The sequence below is a fragment of the Aythya fuligula genome, chromosome 25 (assembly GCF_009819795.1).
Source record: "Aythya fuligula isolate bAytFul2 chromosome 25, bAytFul2.pri, whole genome shotgun sequence".
Lineage (NCBI taxonomy): Eukaryota > Metazoa > Chordata > Aves > Anseriformes > Anatidae > Aythya > Aythya fuligula.
The window spans coordinates 265485-289493 of NC_045583.1; the positions used below are offsets into that span (position 1 = coordinate 265485).

Here is a 24009-nt window from a genome sequence, read left to right on the forward strand (position 1 = left end):
CGGGAAGGGGCGGGAAGGGGCGGGGCGGGCGCCGTCCGGGGGCGGGGCGGGGCGGGCCCGGCGCGCAGGCGCCGCGGGGCGGAGGCGCGGGGTTGGCGCAGGCGCGGGGCGGGGCCGGGCCGGGCTGGGCGGGCGGGCGATGGCGGGGCCGGGGCTGGTGGCGGGCGAGGTGGTGGTGGACGCGCTGCCGTACTTCGACCAGGGCTACGAGGCGCCGGGCGTCCGCGAGGCGGTGAGTGCGGGCCGGGACGGGGCCGGGGCCGGGGCCGGGGCCGCGGCCGCGCTCCTTCCTGACGCCCCGCGTGCGCTAGGCTGCGGCGCTGGTGGAGGAGGAGACGCGGCGGTACCGGCCCACCAAGAACTACCTCAGCTACCTGCCGGCGCAGGACTACAGCGCCTTCGAGGTGAGCGGCCCCGGCCCCGGCCCCGGCCCCGGCCCGCGGCGCCGCCCCGCGCCCCTCACCGCCGCTCTCCCCGCAGACCGAGATCATGAGGAACGAGTTCGAGCGCCTGGCGGCCCGGCAGCCCCTGGAGCTGCTCAGCATGAAGAGGTGAGGGGGGGGGGGGGGCCGCGGGGGGCGGCTGGCGGCCGGGGCTGAGCGGGCGTGCGCTGTGTTCCAGGTACGAGCTGCCGGCCCCGTCCTCCGGCCAGAAGAACGACATCACGGCCTGGCAGGAGTGCGTCAACAACTCCATGGCACAGCTGGAGCACCAGGCCGTCCGCATCGAGAACCTGGAGTTGATGTCTCAGCACGGCTGCAACGCTTGGAAGGTGTACAACGAGTAAGGCGCTCCCCGACCTGCTGAGCCTGGCCGAAGGGCTGGCTCTCAGTTGTCGTGTTTTCCGTGCAAGGCCGGTGGGAATCTTTAGGATGCATCCTGGAATAACGGAGTCCCTCTGAGAGAGCTGTGTGTGGAAGAAAGGAATGCTAATCTGAAAGAAAAGGAGTTTTCTCTGTGGCCAAGAAGTACCCTGTGATTCCATAAATCTCAATCCTGATTTTTTTCAAGTTACAGTTTTGGTGGCAGACAGTTGGTAATGGGCTTTAACTACGGATAACTAATGGGAATAACGAGTCCCCATGAAATGGTAATTCAGCAGCTGAAAATAAAAGTGACGTGCTGCTGATCTTCCTCACCCTGCAGCCATTTAGTAATAAAGTTGTAAAAGCTATGAAGAGTTCTAGAAAGTGTGGTTGCAGGAATCTCCAGAGCTATTTCAGGCAGAGAACATAAATGTCTGCTTTTAAGAAGGGTTAGCTTCACTTTTAAGTAATGGTATAGACAAAAGGAATGTGAAGCTTACCTTTTGTGAGAAGGCAAAGGGTTGTTTACCTTAGGAGAAGGGCATTAGGTAGAGAATCTTTTAAGTTACGTATCAGGAAGAGAAAGGAACTGCTTCTATTCTAACAGTTTGATATGGGGGGGGGGAAAGCTGGTTACTGGTAAGTTTACAATGAGAATTAAAAGACAGACAATAAGTTAACGAGATGTTTCCATACAATTCTGCCGATAATAGTGCAAACTAACAGTGAAAAACATGAAAATAAAAAGTGATTGACTAATGGATGTAGTTTTATGATACTGTCTGATGGCAAGGGTTGAAAGTAGTGATTAGTGAAGGTTTACATCTTAAAACTGCATGTATTATGATTTGAATGTCTTTGTATCGTTCCCTTCAGGAGTGAAGAGCACAGACTGGTGAGGCCAAGTCTTATACTTGCCTTTAGTGACGTGCTGCCTGTTTAAAGAGTTAAATGGCAGGTTGGGTAAATGGGGCTGATCTAACAATTACATGTTTTGCTAATGCTTTGCTTGCATTCTGCTATTAGGCATCTGGTTCATATGATAGAACAAGCCCAGAAAGAGCTTCAGAAGTTGAGGTGAGTCATTGGTTTTCATAGTCTCATACTGAGGTTGGAAGGAATGTGGAACGATATCCCCCCTCCCCCCCTCGTGTACTTGTGTATCAGCTGCTACAATGGTCAAGGGAAAAAAGATCCACCCCTTCCCCAGACTATGACATTTATAATACCTGTTGCACTCAAAGTAGGTATGGTTTGATTTGATTCTGTCTGAACATGTGCTCTGAAGAAAATGAATTCTGGTAGGATCCTCTTAGAAATGCAGTTGTGTTTTCGTTGCTGATATGCTTTTAACGTGCGGTTGTCTCAGGGCATGCTGGCTGATATTGAGTTAGTCCTGTCATTTTTAAAGTGAATGCTTTAACAAGTTTACAGAGGTGAAATAGTCAAAGATGGTGGTTGTATATTGAAGTGATGTACCTTCATAACTTTGTCTGGACAGGATGCGATGGACTTAGTAAGTAAAGCTTTCAGATATGCGTAAATTACCATCATTTGCAACCTGAAGATAGGGCTGTATACCGGTAGAAGGTGGGGTTGTATAGCCAAGTCTTATTTTTTATTGGTGTTTGGGTTATCTGTGATTAGTGTCTTAGAATCATCATGGAAAAGGAGCTCAAGTTGGGAAAGTTAAAGGAGCACCGTGGTGTTGTGTAAGGAGGCTAACAGCAAAAGTAACTTGGTCTCTAGGTAGTTCCAAGTATTCTTTCTGTACTTCCCCATCGATTCATTGAACAACTAAATTTTTTTAATGGTTAGCAGATCCGCTTTTCTGACTTCTTTCAGAACAAAACTGATTTTCTGTTCCCTGCATTGTGCCAATAGTGGTAGACTTGAATGTTTGAAGTTTTGGTTGTAGTGGGATGGATTTCTTTTGTGTATTTTTTTTTGTTGTTTTTTTAACTTACATCAGGGTTCTGGATGCTGGTACTGTATGGTGGTTAGGACGTTGACTGCACAAGTGCTTTCTGGTAGTACTTCTAGAGCACTGTATTTCAAGCAGCAGATATTACAAATTTTAAAGAAATGAGGCAAAAAAAAACAACAACTAACCAAAACAAAAAAATGTATTTTTTCTTCCAGGAAAAACATCCAAGATCTGAATTGGCAGCGAAAGAACATGCAGCTCACAGCTGGGGCTAAGCTACGAGAAATGGAATCTACGTGAGTATCTCGATTTTTTTCTGTTAAATCTTCCATGGATTATATCTCCTGTGTGAAATTCCTTCATGCAGAGCATCAGTTATCTTTCAGTACTATCCTAAGAAGCTATCATGTGAACAGTGTTGCTTTTCGTAAGAAGCTATCATGTGAACAGTGTTGCTTTGCACAGGGTTTTAAAAGGTGCCTAATTCAGTTACTGATTACAGTTACTGTGGCTGGGTGAAACTGTGGCAGATGCAAGGAGAGCTTATTGGCTGCTTGAAATTGTGTAAAACGTTTTTCTTAAACTTTTCCATATCTAAATATGGAAAATCTGGTTTTGAGCCTTTTTTTCTTATAATCTAGTAAATGAAATATTTTATAGTAAGGCTCAATGGGGTTGAAATCCCGCCTTTTGTCACTGTGTTTGTTCCAATGGCCGTTGATTTCTCACGTGCTGAGCAAAACGCTGCGGTATTTGGTGTCGTCCCGAGCACTTCCCGTCCTGTTCCTTTGGTTTTCAGACAGGACCGTTACACTCCACGTAGCACTGAAAGCCTTCTTCTCCTCTGCTCCCTTCCAGGTGGGTGTCTCTCGTCAGCAAAAACTACGAGATCGAACGGACGATTGTGCAGCTGGAAAATGAGATCTCGCAGATCAAGCAGCAGCAGGGGGAAGCCAACAAGGAGAACATCCAGCAGGACTTCTGAGGGCGCAGCCCGCTCCCGGGGCCGCTTCCTCTTTCTGTATTTCCCCTTCTGCCCCCAATAAACCTCCTTCTGTTCCGTTCCGTTCCGTTCCCTGCGGCCCCGGGGGGGGGGGGAGGCTCCGCTGGGCTCCGCCGGGCTCCGCCCCGTCCTGCCGGCGATTGGCTGAGCTCCCGCCGCTGCGGGCCAATGGCGGCTCGCTCGGCAGCGCGATGACAGGTGCGCGCGCCGCCCCGGCCGGCCCCGCGTCACGGCCCGCCTCCCCCTCACCCCCCCCCCCGCGGAGCCGTCTCGGCCGCGCCTGCGCCAGCCTAGGCCCCGCCTCCCCGCCGGGGAGCGCGCACGGCGCGTGGTGACGCCGCGCGTGCGCGGAGCGGGGAGCTGGGTTCAAAGGAGGAAACATGGCGGAAAACAAAGGAGGCGGCGGCGGCGGCGACGGGGCTGCCGAGGCCGGGCCGGGCGGCGGCGGCGGCCCGGAGCCCGTGGCCGCGTCCCCCTCCGGCGCCGCCCCGCCCGCGCCCGCCGCCGCGCCCCCCGAGGAGCGGGACAGCCCGGGCGCGGCGGCGGCGGCGGAGCGCGCTCTCGGGGAGGCCGAGGCCGAGGCGGCGGCGGGGCCCGGTGCGGTCCCGGGGCCCGGCCCCAGCCCCGTGCCCCCGCTGACGCCGGCGGCGCCCGGGCCCTTCTCGCTGCTGGACACCTGCGCCGTGTGCGCGCAGAGCCTGCAGAGCCGGCGCGAGGCCGAGCCCAAGCTGCTGCCCTGCCTGCACTCCTTCTGCCGCCGCTGCCTGCCCGAGCCCGAGCGCCAGCTCAGCGTGCCCGCGCCCGGCGGCGCCAACGGCGACATCCAGCAAGGTGAGCGCGGGGCCTCCCCCCCGCCCCCTCCCAGGGGAGCCGCTCGCGGCCCCGGCCCCGCGCGGAGGGCGCCTTCGCCGCGGCTGCGGCTCCGGGGGCTGGGGCCCGCGGCGTCCCGGGGGCCGTGCCGGGAGGCGGCGGGTCTGGGGCCGTGACGCCCGGGGGCCGTCCCGCGGCGCTCGTCGCGGGTGGCGGCTGAGACTTGGGAGCCGGCCTGCCCGCCCCGGCAGCGTAACGCGAATCGCGGCGCGTGTTCGTGCGCCTGGCTGCGGCTTTCGGGGCTGCTGCCGCAGAGGCGCGTCTTTGAGGAGGTGCTCAAGTGTTCGGGGCTGCAGCGCTAGAAAAAATCCGTCGGAGTGAGCTCCAGTTCGGCGTTGTCACGGTATTACGTGTGCTGCTGTCCTGCCTGCGTGCCCGGTTTCCTGTGCCGGTGGGCTCGCCGTGTGTGTGCTGTCCAGCCGTGAGTAACTTTGGCGCGGTGGAAGAAGTGTGGATTGCACCTTCCAGGTGCTTTTGTTGAAATCGTAGCTTGAATCTTGTATCGTTCTAGTTCACGTGTTCAGGAATGCAATGGAAAAGCTTCTGGAGCTTTTAGTGGAGTGACTTGTGTGCTGTGGCCTACAGACCATGCCAGAGCTCTGGCGAATGGCTTTTCAGCTCTTAACTGGGCCCTGTGGTCACTAGGACCTTGTTTGGTGACAGCTTCCTGCTTTTAGCAAGGACTGGAGTCTTTCCTGTGTTGCGCAGTGATCTGTTCACGGGAGGCTCTCAAGTAATAAACCTGGCTTTCTAGTGACTCTTTCCTCCAAGCTGTTCAGAAGCAGTTCGTCTAGGATATGGGTCCTGTGCTTTCTCTTTTATAAGGCTTTAAGTGTAGTTTATAAATACGGTAACTAAAACACTCAGTTGGTCTTGCAATCCTTCTTGTTAAATTCCAGAGTTTATATTCTGTGTGACATGCATTAACGAGAGGTATAGAACTTGTCAATTTAGGTTTATTATACTAGTAATTAGAAGGATGATTGGAGTACATCTGTTAGGGTACAAGTGCAGGAAGAACATGAAGTATGCATGACGTAGGATGTCAGTTCTCATTGTGTATTTTAAGAATGCTCGATTGCAATGCTTTGGTGAAATAAGGCTTAATGTCTTGGTCAAAAACTTACAGATGACGAGAGCGAGGTGTGCGTAGGATCCGTGCCAGCAGAGATGTGTATGTGCCGTCTGTTGTGGTACGTGAGCGCATGGACATACCTATTAGTGCAGCAGGTCACTAGAGAACGAAACGCTGATTAACCAGAACTGCTGAGGTGCGGTTCTGTCAACGTCTCTCTCCACATATTGTAAATGGGATCAACTGAATGGCACACAAAATGCTCATCAGTAAATCAGGTTAAAAAAAAAAAAAGGTATTCTCAACGTACGGAGAAGTACCGTGCTGCTTAGTCATGCAGGTTCATTCCCTGTTGGCATAGATTGTGTTAGTCATGAATCCTGGTGTTACTTCCACTTCTGTAGTTTCCTTAACTGTGAGCAGATGTTTTTTCATGGAGGAAGAATTAATGGAAGGTAGTGCCCGTAGCTGTACCTGGAGTAGGTTGCATGTAACTGCAGGCTATCCCTGCTGGATTATATGCTGTACGTGCATCTACACTTTCCTGCTCTTTTTTTTTTCAGCGTGTCTACTCCTAGTTAAGAGAGCTATAAATGCAATGGAAAAGTACTGCATTTTGCTTTTGATATTTTTCTCGTGGTTTTCTTAGTTTCAGATTTTGCTCCCTAAGAATTGTCAAGCGCTTCAAATAGTAAATATGTGTATTATTGGTTAGTAACTGAGGGAGCTGCTTACTGGGAGTTGAGTGCAAGTTGGGTACCCACAGAGTAGTTCTCTGACAACAGCGTGGCACTGCTCTGAGAGAAAATCGTACGAGTGCTTGGAGGCAGTGGTTGCTGGTGGTCTGTATTGGCACCTCCTCTACCCTGTTGTCACTCCTTTGAGTCACTCTTATTCGCTAGCGAATACAGAAGAATGGTCTTAGTTCCTGAAAGTTTAGAAACGCTGACCAAACATAAAAACAACTATCCAGAGTTGTGCCTTGCTGCGTTAATAAAGATGTAACTGGTAGGTTCGTGTCTCTTGCACTGGTAAAGGAGAATCTGTGCTGTTTATGTTGAAAGAAATCAGAAGGCTTTGTGTTTATGTATTTTTATGTTAGGTATTTAAAACACAAAATTGTGTCTTGTAGTCAGTTACTTTGTAAGTTGTCAACGTGCATTTTGTTTGGTGAGTAGATGATTTCTCAATGCCTGGTGTTTCAGCTGTCCAACTGTACTCTTCTTTCAGGTTGAATAGAAGCCTACAATAAAATGCCTTGTCTTTGTGTTACAGTATTCTGAAATATGCTTATTTTTAAGATAAAGATTTCAGAGGGTTAAAGGTACTGCAAAACAGTTTATGCACCCGCAGCTGCTGCTTTTCGTGGGAATATAGGTTGTTTAGAGTTTTTACTGAGGTATTTACAATCTTTCTTAAGAAGATTATCTCACTACAGGGAATGTGCGTTTCTCCCAGTTCCTTGTGAATATCGCAATCTGGCAAGCCTGTGTTAGGCTGAAAACCTGAAATGGAGCTACAAGATGCTTTCAGAGACCCTAGGAAAACATAGAAAATGGGTAATGTGAACGTATGTATAGTTTGAGGAACAATACATTTAATTGTGCTATGGAATACATAGCACAAATTGTTCTGAGATGATGAATTCAACTCCCGTACCCAGGGTTTGTGTATTTAGAAACAGTGTATTAAATGACACCTTAAATTATGAAATAACTATTTTTTGCCTTTAGAAGGAGAAGATAAAAATGATGCTACATCCACACGAATATCACTTAAGTTTGGTAGTAATCTTGTTCTCAGTAAGGAAAGTTGAAAATCAGGACCTGAAATAGACTGTTTAAACTATGCAAACATGGGTCATCTTGGCTTCAGGGACTGTCAGTACTCATCGCCTGACCTCTCAGGGCTCTTCAGCTTTCCTGTGCTTATGAGCGAGAGCCATCAGTGTGTTCTGGAGCCCAGCGAAGGCTGAATCCTGAAAGAATTTCTATTCATGTCCTGAAAATCTTGGTATGAATTAAATTTCAATCTCAATTAGTAAAGTATTTTAAAATAAAATCTGTTGTTTGAGGACATTCTAGGGTGGTTTTTGTTTTGATTTGTTTTTATAATATTATAGTTGTCTGCAACTCTTATAAATTTATATTCCTTATTAAATATTATGTGTTAGTTCCATGCATGTGTAGTAATGATATAAGCAAGCATTGTTTACATTAAAAAAAAAAATAAAAAGGGAGTTAGAAGTGGAACTTGAAAGCAGTTAAACTTTTTATATTCAGACAAATGGCAGTCTGATGGTGTCTTTCGCTTTACCTGTGCGGTTATTTTCTGTGTCAAATCTGTGAAACTAGAACAGGGGCTTTGATGTGTGGCTATTCCAGAACGTGTATTTGAACATTTAAATTTCTGGCAGAAGTGAGTATTTTGCATGTGCAGTAACCACTATTGATGCTGTCAGCCAATAAATGAAACCTGGCAGCAATTCATTCCTCAGAGGACCGCGCACATGCCAAGTTTGAGCTTAAAACGGAAGTTTGAGTTGTTAGATTGCACAAGTGCTTGCAAATATTTCCTGAACTGTGAAGCTTTAACATTGCTATAACAAGGTAAATATCTGAAAGGATTTGGGAGTTACTTATAGTTACTTAATGCTTTTGTGTTGGGAACCAGCCTGATACCTGTCAACCAAAATAAAAACTGTGTTTAAAAGCAGGTGTCTGGAATGATGCTGTTCTCTCAAATAATAGTAAGAGTTGTGGAAGATTGGTGACTTGGCTGTCTGTGGATGTTTTGATAAAGCCTTAGGTTAGCTCTAACCGATGCAGTAACTATCAACAGGAAACCTAATCTGTTTGTTTCTTTAAAATTGACGTTCTTGAAGGAACAGGGAATCAGAGCAGGTGGTCAGGGATCTGCAGGTGTCTTGCTCAGCCTCTTGCCAAGCACAGGCGCAGTTAGAGGAGGGTTGGTTAGGGCCTTGTCCACGTGAACTGTGACCGTCTACGAGGACGGTGATTTTATGGCTTCTCTGATGCGTTATGGCCATCCTTGTTGTAAATACGTCAAACATTAAGGTGACACACGTTCTCCCTTTCCTCACTTGCACCTGTTACTCCTTCCACTGCACGCCTCCGGGAGGAGCTTGGCTCTGCCCCTGTGAGCCCCGCTCCCTGAAGTCAGGAAGCTGCAGGCAGCGGCGAGGTCCCTGGCACGGTGTGAGCAAAGCCGTTTGCTCCAGCCGTAACCTGTACGTGCTGGGTTCCAGCCTTGATCACCTTGGCTGCTGCTGCTGGGCTTGACCCTGGTCTGTGAGTGTGTGTGCTGTACTGGGAAGTCACAAACTGGACCCAGTACCAGTTGTGGTCTCCCAAAGCGCTCAGCAGGGGAAAGGATCACTGCCTGGGCCTGTTGGCTGTATGGCTGATGCAGCCCATGATGCTCTTGGCCTCTTTTCTTGCGAGGACATGCTGTTCACTTCAGTCAACTTGTTGTCCACAGGTACTTAAAACATTATATTTTTGTGTATTAGAGTAAAATCAAACATAATTTTTATATTTAGGCTATGGATTTGCTTGAATATTGTGAAAGTACTAAAGGATTGAAAAAGATTTTAATCTTACAGACCAGAACTTATGCGGAAGGAGCTGGATGTTAATTAAAGATACGAATTTTAGTATGTAAGTAGGGATGTTTAGGAATGCAAGTGTTTAGGCTCAATTTCTGGATAATCAGGAAGAGAGATACTTTGAATTTGATTTTGAACTGCTGGAAAGACTCTGCAGGTTAGCACACCCATGGAAGGGATCCAGCAATGAATGGTGCAACTGAAGTGCAAAGTACTTCTGTAGCACCTTATCCTTTGATTGTGGATGTTTTCACTTGGGAGTTACGTTACGTCTGGTTGCATTTGTTCTGTGAGTATCTTCACAAATGCTGACTCATTAAAAGCAAAGATAGGAGGCATTTTATGTGAATATGCCATTTGTGTTTCTTCAGCATCAGTGTTATTCCTAAATGAATACACTTTGTTGGCTGTGCCATGGGGTCCCTGTGGTGATCACATGTGAGTGCTGCTTTTTGTGATAAAAGTCCCCAGTTTCACCCATACCTGGGTTGACCTGAGGGGAAGCAGTTGCATCACATGCTGTTGCTGAAGTGCGTCTCAGACTCCTGACTTATGCTCTAATATTTGTCTCTTGCTCATCAGCTGCTCCCTTGGTCAAAGTTCTTGGCTCCTGAAACCGTCCCCCTTCTTGTTTCGGACGGTCTTAAACACTCGGTGAGACGTCCTGCGTGCCAGTGCTCTGTTCAGAAGCGTGTGCTGGTGGCACAGGTACGAGTGCATGGGGTTATCACACCTTCGCTGATGGGTAAAAACTGCTATCATTTACTTATCTTTCAAAAAATGACAATTAAGTACCCTTAATCAACGAGGAAAAAGAGACCTGTAAATGTCTGCCTAAGTAGGTGTCTGATGGCTTGGTGTTGGATTACTCTTACATGATTTACTTGGTATTGCGTGCGTTCTTCCAGTCTTACCTGTTGTGATTTGCTGCTGTTTGGCTTCACGTGTTCATGTACAAAGTGACTAAGCTGCATCCTCTTCTGTTTGGAGGAGAAAAGGTGGGAAATCTCCTCAGGAACATGCTTAAAAGAAACAATGACGTTCTGTTGAAAATAACCTGGTGGCCCTGCGCTGCACAGTGCGAGTGGTGATCTCCTTGCTGCCAGCAGTGCCCTTTGTCCTGTTGCCCGAAGGCTGTCGTGGAATTACAACTCGAGGGGTTTTGCTTCCCATTGTTGCTTCTTTTCTGTAAGGTTTACAAGGCATTTGGTTAAGCTGTTGTGTGTTCGCTTTAAGTTGATCACAGTGCATACGGATCCTTGAGTTCGGAAGCCTCTGTTAACAGTAAGCTCCGTTGCTGTAGCCAGGATCAGGTTTTCAGAGAGCAGACAAGTGGTCGTGGCTAGCTGTGGCTGTGTCCCCCCTCCTGGCTTCCCCTTTGCTGCCTGCCAGCCCCGTGGTGCTGGAGGCTGCCGGCTGGCGTCCCTCCGGCCTTTGTAAAGAGACCTGGGGAGGGGGCAAGGGGAACGGGCGAGGGGAGCGCAGGGCGCAGGTCTGGCCAGGAGTCCTGAGCTGATGCTGCCAGCTCAGAGAGCCTTGCCTTGTCTGCACGTGGTCTCTGAAGCACCTAAGGAACACCCAGGAGGGAATTTCTGGAGGTGTGGGGTTAGGAGCAAACGTGATTTAGAAAATTCCATCTTTTATTCCTTCTTGTGCAAAAGCAGTAGAGCACGTACTGTTAGTGGGCAGAACAGGCCTAGCAAAGCTGTGCTGGGGACGGATCAGCCGATTTCAGCATGTTAGAAGTGCTCAGAGTAAGAATTCCACAACATCAGGCTGGAGTGGGCATAACATCCAAAGGCTTGACATAAGCTTTCAGTAGAAAAAGTTTTTTCTAGTTTGCTCCTACGAGATAGGAAGCATAGGGAATCAAGCCTTTTCACCTCCATCTCTGTGAAAATGTGCGTATTAGGACTAAAAATGTTTTTCAATATTAAATTCCTAATTTAAATTGACACAGAAAAATCAAGTAGTAAGTTCTCCTATAGTATAACTAGGAAGATATGTTAATATTATTTTTTATTTAACATAAGAATTTTCGTGGGTTGTAGCCTGGTCTATCTACTTGTTTACATAAATATTTGAGCCTTAGCTTGTCCCAAAATATATTCTCATAACATTTTTATCATTAACTTTGTTAGCTCACAAATTATCTTATGTTTTGACATAGATAAGGATTTCTCCCCATTTCTCTTTTCTGTAAATGCTGTTTCATTGTTATTTTCCCTGTTTTTCCTTCTTCCCTCAAAATTAGAGTTGTCTGTATTTTTTCAGCGGTGCAGTTTGGTTTCTAGTACTAATGATGCATTAATTTGGTTTATATTAGATTAAAAGATTGGGATACGTCAAGTGAGTATGAGTTGTACAAAAGCTCGTGTAATATTAGAAAGCTATCAATATAATAATTAATATAATGACATAATAGTAATTGAGATGTGAAAATGAAGTCATATGCTGAATGAGAATGGTGAGGCCTTTTCGGAGGATTGTGATTTTCATCTCCTTTGAGAGATGGTTAATGCTGAATAAGGAACACAATCATCAAATGAACGATGTGCATTACAGGCATCCTATTGCTGCAAGGCTGCCGTGAGCTCCTCACATGCAAGTATGCCTTTACCCAAATAGGATTCTATTTACTAAGCAGTCTCTTGTGTCTAGGGATTATTGTAGTTAAGGTGAAAATAAATGTCACTGTGGGAAAGCAAGCATCTTCTTGAAATACACTTCTCTAATCATATTTCAATAGAACCTTGCACGCGGCTTCTATTTAGGACTCAGATCTGCGTGCTCCAACCTCAGCAAGCAGGGGTCTTGTGGATTTGCCTCCAAACCTCTTTGTCTCCCTCTGCCAGGTGCAAAGCGCTGGCAGCACCTTGAATCAACGGGTTTGAATGTATGGGGGCAAAAAGCAGGGGTGTGGCTGTGAGTACAGCGTGTGCAAACAGCTCTTCCCCCTGTCCTTTGGGACAGAAGCAGTGGACAGGGTGGAAGTACCATGGTCAGAATCCAGCCAGTGAGTTGTCAGATGGATCTCTCACTTCTGGCAATGAAAGCCTTCAGTGATTGTCTAGTTCAAAAAAGAAAACAAAGCCCACCTTAGGGAAGTGCTTTGCATCTGTAGAACTTGACTTATGCATCGTAGAGACTAGAGATCTTGGGCTTCATTTTTTTTTCTGCAGTATTTCCCGTGATTAAACCACAAGAACACTAAAAGTCAGCTTTAGCTGTGGTCTGGTTTAGATGGAATGGTTTTAATGGTAAATGTTTGAAAGTTTTGTTCTGTAAGTACATCTGCGTACAATCTGATAAGTGGCTTTCATACAGTGTTCACTGAAATAATCTTCTTTCAGGAGTAAGAAAATCTCAAGATTCTGCATGTGGGTGAGACTTCATTGTGTATGTGGAAGCTCTTGTACGTGGAGGGACTGATGCTGGTTTTCACATCTCGCTCTTGAAGAGTGTGTGGTTTGATGAGATAGGGAATTCTTAGTTGGATTGTTGCTCTGCAAGAAATCATTTGTGTTCTGAAGAGATCATTGTTAATTTTAACACTTGGAAAAATAATAATTAACTACTAATATAATTAATCTTCCTGAAATAAGATCCAATGTTATAACTGCATATCCACAAAGGAGTTTTACATCATTTAATTACACTTACTTTTCAAAGCATCACATGTCCCATTGTACAAAAATCCTCAAACACTTTGAAAGCATCTCCTTGAAAAAGGTATTCCCAATGAACGTGTAGGAACTTGGTTTGAGACTGGATGACGTTTCTGGGAAGGAAGAGATAACTGCCACCTTAGTGCTACGTAAGTGTTCAAACATTAAATGGAGGTGGTACCTAGAACACCTCTAAATGTTAACTTGGTTCCTGCAGTAACTTCTTTGAAGTTCAGCTGAGGATTTAGAACTGTGATTTAACAAGTATGGAGGAAAACAAAGTAGACCTTTTGAAGAGTACCAGAAAGGAACTAGTTGTCTTGATACCTAGTGTTCAAACTGTGTGTGTGTGTACATTTGTATGGATATATGCAAATTGGTTGGGTGTTGCCAAAAGGCAGGTGCAGTTGGCCCAAGAAAACTTTTTGGTAGAAACTTACACGTTTATTTGCTATTATTTCTGCCTTCCCTGCAGAATGTTGCTTGAAAAAATCCTGAAACTTTCATATAGGGCATAATGCCATATCTGCCTCCCCAGCCTGGTGGAAATGGGCTGTTAGAAAATATCCTCTGGTGTATCAGGGAGACTATTGTGACACTGTAGTACTTTGTAGATGTTTTCTTGAATGTCACTGAAGTCATACCTCATGATGTGGGCACACTTCTCTTAGTGCTTATTTTGAGACAAATTGGACAATAGATGGTTACAAAAAGTAACAAAGGGATGTCTTGAGTATCACAGGAAAAAAAAAAAAAAGGTTAGGAAAAACAAATTGTTTTCCCAGAAGCAAGGTGTGGTGATTTTCTTGGTTTTATTTTTTTGGTCTTGTTTGTTTGGGAAAATCTGTTGCATGATGTATAAATTATCAAAACTTAGTTTCTTCTGAACAGGTGTGTGTGTGGTGCTAGGGTTTTCTTGTTTGTTTTAGTTTTGAGATGTTTCATTTTGTTTTGATTTGTTTGTGAAATCTGTTATACATGAGTAACAACATGTTTTTTAAGGGTAAAATCAATTTTGGAATCTGTGTTTACCCAAGTGAAAGAAGCAGTCTGAGGGTGTTGTGTTCATTCTCGCCGTCTTTTAAATTTGGGCTTGATGGTTTTCCCATTCATTTTCTTAAAACTAGGAAATATTTTCTGTGTTGCAGTTGGTGTAATCAGATGTCCGATATGCCGCCAAGAATGCAGACAGATAGATCTGGTGGATAACTACTTTGTAAAAGACACATCAGAAACACCAAGCAGCTCTGATGAGAAATCAGAACAGGTATAACACTTTCCTGCTTGCCAGAATTCACGTGCTATTTTTGTTCCTGTGTTACGTTAATGCTTTATAAGAAAATTATGGTAACTGACTTTAATTCCCCTTGTAGGTGTGCACAAGCTGTGAAGATAATGCTAGTGCTGTAGGATTTTGTGTGGAATGCGGGGAATGGTTGTGCAAGACCTGCATAGAAGCTCATCAGCGAGTAAAATTTACTAAAGATCATATGATCAGAAAAAAAGAGGATGTATCTTCAGGTGAGTGTTTTGGTATCACTGTAGGAAAAATATTTTTTCTTTGGCACATGTGAAGAAAGAGAGGGAGGATTATTTAGATACCCACCAGCTGCCTGGCTTTCCTGAAAGACTCGGGAAAAAGAGCTGCCAGTGCAAAACTAGTAGTTCTAAAAGTAAAGGAAAAATAAATTTTAAACTGAAATGGCTTATTTGCTAATACTTTATACCGTTTGATGTTCTTTATAGAAACTATGCTAAGCACAGAAGAAATGTAATAAGACTGTCATATTTAGAAAGGATTTTGATCAGGTCTTAATGATCCTTTTACGTAATAGAATAAATAACTAAACGGAGTGGTTGGAATCTGGAGAGCACTGACATCATGCTAGTCATATCCACTGGCCAAGGAAATGAAATTATCCATTTTGCTGTACTTTGTTATAAGGAGCTATTTTAATTCACCCAGCGGAAAAGTATATACAGATAAGCTTACATTCGTATTCAGTATAATGGTACGGTTACATTGGTATTGCTGTGTAAATGTGGAATTTTAATTCATTTTTAGGTTTTATCTCTTGGTTAGCAGAAATTAACAGACATAGTGGGTAGGCTGCTTGTTTAAGCATGCAACTTTATTAGGAGATTTTAATTCCTAAATTATCATTTGACTATATAATTTGCAACTGACTGAAATACTGTGGAAAACATTCTCAAAACAGATGAAAGGTTGCTCCCCCTTTTTGTAAAGGGGATAGGTTCAGATTTATTCTCTCTCTTCAGCTAAAATAAATACGATCTTCATGATTGTTCTTCATGATTGGGCCATTTCAAAGGAGTAATTGCTTTCTGTCACTGCTTTTGGGAAAATTGTATTATTAGTTAGAAATTTTTAGTTCCTGAGCTTAGTTCCTGTGGATGACAACCTTGTTTCACTCGCTCTCTCAAATAAACTTAATTTTTGGAGAGGCTTCTCTGTATGTCTTGCTGGGTATTGTTTCATATTACATTTAAATGTATTAACCCTAATAAGCAATAACCAATTAACATAAAATCAAATGACAGGGCGCTACAAAGGATTACTGACTTCTTTCATTAGGGTTGTCATATTGTGACTGTCAAGGTGATAATATAGCCCCTTTTATGCTTCTGTAACCTGAGTGAGGAGGTGCCCCAAAATAACTGTTCCAATGTAGTAAGCTTCCTACTAGAAATTCGTGTTGATGTTTATGGAGATTGAATGTGGCAAAAATGTAACCTTCCTTTAGCATACAGCCATCTCTAGAAACTGTTGGTTGTGGGGAAAGGCTATTCATTACTTGCTCAGCAAAGCTTTTTCCCTTGCTTGTCAGACTGTATGGTATGCCTTGGGGACTTCAAAATTCAGTTAAGGAGCGTCAGCTTTAGATTCATGAGCTTTCTTCCTTTACAGCAATTTGCGTGATATAACAAGCTTCAAAAATGTTTGAGACTACAAGGAAGACATTTGTGTTTACTTGTTTTAAACCTTACCTGATCTATCTTCCAAAAGCTGCTTTCATCTGGGTCAAGCTCAAAAAAGCTATAGAAAACCATGTATTTTAGTAAATTCATGACTGTTTTTTGGACAATAAGTTCTATGTGATTAAGTAGATAAGTTACTCAGTTTAGTTGCAGTTTAAGTAACTCTAAGACTGGTTAATAATGTCGCCTTGCATTTATCACTTCAGTTGCATATGACTTAATGAGCTTTATAAAGATTTTGAAGTGATAATATAGAAGACCTATGGGTGTTTGATAGTATAAAAGTTTGAGAGGTTTGGTCCATCCTTTAGAGTGTCAAAGTGGATATTGCATGCAATTTAATCTTTAAATGTGTACGCAAGCCAAATGATTGTGTACAAACAGGCCTTGTGTGCTTACAGGTGGCAGTGTCTTTTTGAATATTTTTGGTAGGGAAAGAAATTCCTTCTTCCATCTCAGTACAACAGAAGTGAGAACAGCTATAAAACACTGGCACTGTAAATATTTTAGTGAAAACATTCACAGGAACTTTAGAACAGGTCTGTCGTTGTCTTTGAATTCTTGGTTGTTACTTACTTAGCTTGGAAGTTAGTAGTTTTGCACTTCATATTGTCTTAAGTTTTGTTTTAAAATGCAAAAATGGTTTGTTTCTAAAAACAGAGGCCGTGGGAGCATCTGGTCAACGTCCTGTTTTCTGTCCTGTCCACAAACAAGAGCAGTTAAAACTTTTCTGTGAAACATGTGACAGGCTGACATGCAGAGACTGTCAGTTACTGGAACACAAAGAACACAGGTACTCACATTACCATGTCTTGTTTCCTGTGGTGTGCTTTCTTAGAGGAAGAAATGACATTGGTTTCAAACAGTGTCTCTAAATACTGTTGTATGTACTCTCTGTCAGATTGAAATGATCCCATGCAGAGGAGAACCTGTGTGCAGTGCTGAAAACTTTTAAGTGATCGATTAGCTGAGCTATGTCAGGTGTCTTAGGACTGGACTCGAAACAACATCCTCTGAGGTGATTTGGTGTGATTAAGCTGTTACCTAGCCTGCCATTCACCAGTCACTATGTTCAGGACGCAAGTAAAACACTTAAATAGGTGTTAAAGCCCTGAACACCTGGTGCTATAAAAAAGCAAAAATGATACAGTGAGTCACAGATGTGGTAATTTTTTGAAAGGCTGTATTTTATTATGTGGTAGTCATTCAATTTAGGGTGAGTTTTGTAAAGGGAAGGAATACATTTTGCAGCATAGATTAATGTATTTTTCTAATACAGAGGGGGGAAAATGGAAGAAAAATGGCTTTAGTTGGTTTAAAGTTGCCTCATTCCAACAAAAAAGAAAGTATGGGTTTTGTCTCAGGAGCTTGCTTTTTTCTTGCTGCTAGAAAAAAGTTTGGACCTCTCTTATGATGCTTTACAATTTACTTCTCTTTAGCAACTCATATGTTTGAAAAAGCACTTGGCAGTGATATAATAGAAAACCAGGGGAGGAAGTACATATCAGCAACTTGCAGCACTGCTTTATATAGGTGCTCTACAAGTAACACTTCTCTAAAGGTGCTTGACATTATGATGCAGTACAGAATTTACCTTTTTTTTTTTTATTATTTTTTTTTACTGGAGCAGTGATTAATCTCGTAGGCTGCGAGAGCAGCCTAATGGAGAATTTTCACCTTTAAAATTAGTACCATTTAGAATATTAAATTCAAATATTCCTACTATGTTCTTTCGTAGGCTTCATCATAAATATTCTGAAGGCACTCCTGTCTAGAAAGTGCGGTCTCCTAGGATTTGTTAACTAACATTTTCTAGTTTCTTTGCAACCCTGCCTTGTGCTTGATGCTAACTGATTAATAATCCATAAATGGATTTTAATTTTTTTGTACTTATTAATTCTTTCAATAAGAGAAGATAATGCTTTGCTATTAACATGCTTTGTTGTAGAAGAATATTCTTTTAAAAACTTTTATTTGAATTACAGGTAATTAGGGTGGCTGCTTCTGTCTTGAAGTAAAACTGCTTTTTATGAAGTTCACCAAATCACTGAGGGAAAACCATGCCAAGTGGAAACAATGATTGATTTTAATCTTCTATTTACTTCTTATTTGACATCCTACTAGTTTGCAACAAATGAGGATGTTGAATCACTGTTTCAGTAGCAACATGGCACAGTGATCAGAATTTCAAGTGAAAGAATTGCTGGTGATGCAGAAAGCTGACAAGCTTTCAGCAGCCTAATGGAGTGGGATTCATCTCTAGTGTAGGTAGTTTTTAGTTTGCATACTTTGGAAGCTTAGATGTAAGCTTCTAACATTGAAACTGAGGAATGTAAACTCATTGTTCAACCCTGTCCCTTGCTGCTACAAACAAAATGAACAGGAGCACAGCTGTGTCTTCTCTAAAGAGAAGTCACAAGACTTCTCTAAAGTTTCCTCTGCTTAAGGCTCTGTTATCATAACTGTGAGCTGTTTGGAACTGAGAAACAGTGTTACTAGAAATTTGATCATATATTCAGTCTTTTCCCGTTATATTAGATTGTAATGTTATAGATTTTGATACTACTTTTTAATAAATTTTGATTTAAAATAAAATTGCAACTTTCATTTCAATGGTTGTTGCAAAGAAAGCACAGGTTACTTCTGCGCAACGTATGAGATGCTTCACTTTTATTGTAGGAGTTTTCTGCCCATTTAAATGTTGAGATTTACTATAGTGAAGAAGGGAAGACATCTGTCTGTTACTAAATTATACTTGAACATGAAGTTTACTGTACAGACAAGAATTGGCAAATAACTGGTAGGAATCCTGGCTACTGGGGGGAATCTTGATAGTTACACAGTTGACAAGAAAGAATTGAAACTCTTGGAGCTGCTTAATTCCCCCCTGTCATTTTCAACCTAGCCATTTTGTTTCTGTTGCACTGTTAATTCATCTTGTGATGTGTGTTAGGAAAACGTGTTTTCATGAATTTCTCATGTTGTAGCTACTTGCACTGTTTTAAGGTAAAATAATACCTTAAAGAAGCACCCTGGAATCAGTAGCTGTTTGGTTGTGCATGGAAGTGAACAAAATGTTCCTCACTTGGAAGTACCTTTTACAAAAAAAAGATTTTAATAGGATTTTATTTTTTTTTTTCAAATTAAACTACTTTAGTCAAATTTGAGCAGTATAATCTCAAGTGAAAAACCTTTCTTGGGATCGGATTTTTTTTTTGTATAAATGTACGCTTATTTTTTGGCTGTTTTTGTTTAATGAAAGAATATAACTTTAAAGCTATTACTGCATTTTCCTCATCTACTGTTTCCAAAATCATTTGTCAGACTCTAAAGATTCTGATACCTCTCTTAGCTGGTCTTCCATAGCTTGATATCTTGTGGAAATGATGCGGTGTGTTGCCTCCATGTGTAGATGAAATTAAGAAGTGACCCACAGAGATCCAGTCTTCTGGACATTAACAGAAGATTTTATTGGTACTGAAACATTTTGCAAATTGATCTGGATACATGCAATTTGCTTTTTTTCTAATTTCAGTCATATTTTTTTCAAAATTTGCATGGGAGCTAATAGCTTTACATCTAAATTAGGAATCCTTGTCTTCAGCACATTGCTCCTTGGTAACTGAGATCTTCTTTTGCATGTGAAAAGGTATCAGTTTCTAGAAGAAGCTTTCCAGAACCAGAAGGGTGCAATCGAGAACCTGTTGGCCAAACTTCTTGAGAAGAAGAATTATGTAAATTTTGCAGCTGCCCAAGTTCAGAACAGGTAAATAATCCAAAATGATTAACTGTAACTATTACATTGTAATGTTTTCTGCCTATGGCGAAGATTTTCTGGCTTCACTGAGAATTCAGTGAATTTCTGCAGAATATGATTGGATTACATAAAGGTTATGATTATCTGCTGAGCCAAGTGCAGGTGAGATGCTAGTTTTCTTTGAAACATTGTGGGAAGATGGCTGTGGTGGTTAGTAGCAGGAGGCATAGTATAAAGTGCCTGACAATGCATTTCTCTTTTTTAGGATAAAAGAAGTAAATGAAACTAACAAACGAGTAGAACAGGAAATCAAGGTGGCCATATTCACGCTCATCAATGAAATCAATAAAAAGGGAAAATCTCTCTTACAGCACCTTGAGGTACAGTCAATAATAAAAGTAATAGTGTTGATTCATTGTTCCCAATCCCCTGTTGAGAACTCTCATTCCATATTTGAAAACTGTTTGGTGTGAGCGCAGGTTTTACAATACTAATATTGCCTGTGAATGATGTGTTCTTGGAAGTTTATGGAAGTTGAACGGAAGTGAAATTCCCAGCTAGCGTATTTTGAATAAATAATGGTATTATCTGACCTATTCAAATCTCTGAAAATTTAACTTATGATTATATTTCTATGAATTTTGAAGAGAGGATGTACATCATAAGTATTTAGTTTATAGCATAATGCTTGTCTGCCATGATGTGACTGAAAAAATCTAAGATCAAATTAATGAGAATAGATTTATTTTGGTTAAGGAACTGTTATTTGGCAATGAAATTGAGTTTTCCTGGAATAAAAGAGGATTTGATCAGGAGTGAAGTAAATAATTTATACAAGTAATTATGTGAGAATTTTTGCTTTTCTTGTTTTCCTAATATTTGTTACAGCCTAGAAAAATCCCTTTGGGAACTTTATTTTTTGTGAGGTTGTAATAGCTGCTTGATCATGTACTGTTAAATCTGAAGATTTGGTGCTGCCACCCAGACTTTTTCCATGAGATTTTCAGCTGGCAGATTATCAAAGGTTGAGTATTTCTCAGAAGTGAGGCTGCTAAGTTTATCTGCTGTGTTGAGGAGGTATTAAATGGCATTCTTCTGGTTGGGATAGGGGCCTGGTGTTCAGAGTGCCTGGCCACCTCTGTTGCTGTCTCTTTCTGCAGCTCTTGTGGTGGCAACTGCAGGAATGCCAGGGCATCACCCAGTACTGAGCTGGCACTTGCTGGGTCCTAGTCTGGGTCACTCCCCTGTCATGCTGCCATGACCCTGGCGATATGAGGAAGAGGGAACTGATCTCATTTTATTAGTTGAAACTTTCTTGGGATAAAGCAGAGGTTCTTACTTGAGCCCACTCTTTTCCCTGCATTTTGATACGTATAGGAAGAATGATAGATTGAAATAATAGAGAATTATTACCTGATGGTTTTAGCTACTCTGAATATAAGCTTTAGTATAAGCTTATTTGCTTGTGACATTTTTCTGTTATGCTGGGAGGACTGTAATAGTGGTTTATCTTAATCTGGAGTCTTCATCGTAATAAAGTTTTTATCTCTTCATAGAATGTAACAAAGGAGAGGCAGATGAAGTTAATACAACAACAGAATGACATCACCGGTCTTTCGCGACAAGTGAAGCACGTGATGAACTTTACTAATTGGGCTATTGCAAGTGGCAGCAGTACTGCTTTACTGTACAGTAAACGACTGGTAAGGAAACATCCTTCAACTTGTACGGTACAGAGAATGCTTACTCAAAAGAAGTATCATGTAGCTTCACTAGATTATATCCAAGGAAGAGAAAATGACTTGTTTGAACATCATTTAAAAAAAACAAAAAGAACACTCCCATAACAATGGAATATATTTCCCCAATTGTACAACATGTTTCATGTGTAAATTAAGGACATAACAGTTTTATTGTAGGAGTGAGGTAAAGCTCTGTAAAGGCACCTCAGTGTTTCACTTGAGTCATTGCAGAAACTATGTAAAAGTACTTTTCATAATCCTTTGGATACTGTTAAAAAAAAAAAAAAAATAGTTGTATGGTTTATGGTTTTTGTGGTAAACTGAGTGTCTTTTTTAGGCTACTAACAAAACACATGACTGGTCCTTGTTGGTGACTGAGAAGTCTAAACTTGCTGGGCAAGGGCACTCTTAACATTCTCAGTCCTTATTTTGTTGTAATCAACAGTCTTGTTTTTGCTTTCCATTAGATAACGTTCCAGTTACGTCATATTTTAAAGGCACGTTGCGATCCTGTCCCAGCTGCCAATGGAGCAATACGGTTCCATTGTGACCCTACATTCTGGGCAAAGAATGTTGTCAATTTAGGTGAGAAAATTCTGACTGTTTACTCTCTGTTACTTGAAAAACTATATTGAGCTAGAGGTGCTCATCAAATATGAATGAGTTGGAGTGCAATGCATCTCTTAATGCAGAAGAGCAAAACTCTCTTGATGTTATCCGTATCATTATCCATATAGTCCTGATTACCCTCCTTGTCTTGCTCTCTCCTATTACCAAAGCTGCTTCTACAGCATTTTTGGTTCCCAATAGGAATGGTTCTAGAAATGGCCCTTTTCCATCCTCTTTTTAAGGTTGTTCTAATGGTTACAGTGCAATATGCTTGTGCTAAATGAGTGCTTCAGTTTCTGAAAGGAGCATTTTTGGAAGTAAATAGAATCAGTTTTGCCAATGTGAGCTTCATATTTATCTGCATGTGGGTTATGTACAAATGTGTTGGAAATTGTGTGAACAAACATAATTAGAAGGACAGTTGATAGGGTCTTGAGTACCAAGCCAGTCCATGTTATTGCTGGAAAGGTAAGTGAATTCAGAAGCAATGTTTAATTAGTTTTGTGTTCTAAGATTTCTGACACAATTATAAAGGTAAAGAAAAAAAGAAAGCTTTAAAATGAGAAATGGCTTCTGTTCATGTGTGCATGCAGTGCTGTTTCTTGCAGTTCCCACAGCAGTAAGTTACAGCACCATAGCTGTAACTTTTTGTATATTTGGTAGTTTTTCTCAGTATACCTGTTTATTCCCTCTTTTCCCTAAAGCATTAGCTGCCTTGGGAATGTGTAATATTTTTGATGAGAGGGAGGAGCTTGGAGGGATTGTTCTGCACGAGCGCTTAGTGACAGCTGGGATCACTGAACATGCAGTTATGATTACTGCACATAGCTGACTGCTGTTAGATGCAGTAATACATGTGCTCTTGTGACAATGTAAGGTACTTAATATGTTAGCCTCTTTATTATTCACTTACCCTGCAGCAATTTAATATCAGTTTGTTTTTTTCATATGAATCCCACTATTATTTATACTTTTCAGAGAACAGGTTTTGAATGAAAGAAAAGGTGAACTAGAGTGGGGAGAGTACAGTGAGACAGAAGTATTTATTGGCATCTGTTTTCTGTTCCTAGTATTCTAGTAGAAAATTTGATTAAAATATCACCTTTTTGATACTTTACTGATGCTTTTGTGTGTATTCACTTTTTGCTCTAAGTCCACTAGCCAGATTTGCTGTTTCTGTCCTTAGTCGAGGAGGTTTATGTTCACAATAAACTTTTCATCATGTCAATAATGTTTTAAAATTGATGCTGTTCCTTTGTGGCCAGTTGCTCAAGCAATTTTTGAGTGTTGTTAGTCTTGGGGATTAATCAAGAAGGAAAAAGCAGTGCTTTCAAGAACAGAGCATCAAATGTTTGGCTAGAAACCAGGCAGAAAAAAAAAGCTTATATAGGAAGTAGTATAGAAACTACCTACCTTGTTAAAAAGCTACATGCGGGTTCCAATGAGTATACGTTCAAAGTCAAAAATCATAATTTCGCCCTTGCCTTTTAAAAATGGGATTAGACATATGTAGAGGCAATATGGTCCATCCAACTGTATCAAGGCAGTACCCGGTTTTAGCAGTATTTTGTGTTATGCTGGTAGTATATCCTCTTCTTAGAGTCATGCAGTGACGGGACACTCTTCTCCCTTGATATCGTTTCCCAGTCTTTGCTTCCATACTTACGGAAACTTTATGCTGAATGTGTTGCTGTTTTTTTTTTTTTTTAAGATTATGTCTCTTGTCTTGTGTGATTGTGGTGAACATGAAGAACAGTCATGTCTGTTTATGAAGCTTTGCAATTACAGTTCTTTCAGTCTTTCCTCACATGTCATATTTTTAGTTCTGTAACTTGTTCTCTGGGTTTTCTTTTTGCTTCTCTCTCGTGTATGGTTATGGAGACTTAATAAGAAAATTCAAACTTAAACTGCCTTGTTACTGCAG

General features: G+C 42.2%; 2 protein-coding genes across 2 annotated transcripts in view; both read left to right on the plus strand.

The window, feature by feature from the left end:
* Positions 1 to 139: 139 nt before the first annotated feature.
* On the plus strand, positions 140 to 3793 carry BCAS2 (BCAS2 pre-mRNA processing factor). The gene is made up of 7 exons (XM_032203396.1): positions 140 to 232; positions 312 to 404; positions 481 to 551; positions 622 to 783; positions 1833 to 1883; positions 2949 to 3029; positions 3592 to 3793. The coding sequence occupies exons 1-7, from the start codon at positions 140 to 142 to the stop codon at positions 3716 to 3718; spliced, it is 678 nt and encodes a 225-aa protein (XP_032059287.1). The 3' UTR covers positions 3719 to 3793.
* Positions 3794 to 4116: 323 nt separating this feature from the next.
* TRIM33 (tripartite motif containing 33) overlaps positions 4117 to 24009 on the plus strand; it is a 31160-nt gene continuing 11267 nt past the window's right edge. The window contains exons 1-8 of the mRNA XM_032202988.1: positions 4117 to 4567; positions 14126 to 14244; positions 14351 to 14498; positions 16638 to 16770; positions 19627 to 19743; positions 20000 to 20114; positions 21291 to 21437; positions 21944 to 22061. Of these exons, the coding sequence (XP_032058879.1) occupies positions 4117 to 4567; positions 14126 to 14244; positions 14351 to 14498; positions 16638 to 16770; positions 19627 to 19743; positions 20000 to 20114; positions 21291 to 21437; positions 21944 to 22061 (1348 nt within the window). The remainder of the gene's footprint in view (positions 4568 to 14125; positions 14245 to 14350; positions 14499 to 16637; positions 16771 to 19626; positions 19744 to 19999; positions 20115 to 21290; positions 21438 to 21943; positions 22062 to 24009) is intronic.

Coding starts and splice junctions, on each gene's coding strand:
- BCAS2 (XM_032203396.1), top strand. CDS start 140: ATGGCGGGGCCGGGGCTGGTGGCGGGCGAGGTGGTGGTGGACGCGCTG. Junction 1,884..2,948: donor AAAGAGCTTCAGAAGTTGAG/GTGAGTCATTGG, acceptor TTTTTCTTCCAG/GAAAAACATCCAAGATCTGA. Junction 3,030..3,591: donor CTACGAGAAATGGAATCTAC/GTGAGTATCTCG, acceptor GCTCCCTTCCAG/GTGGGTGTCTCTCGTCAGCA.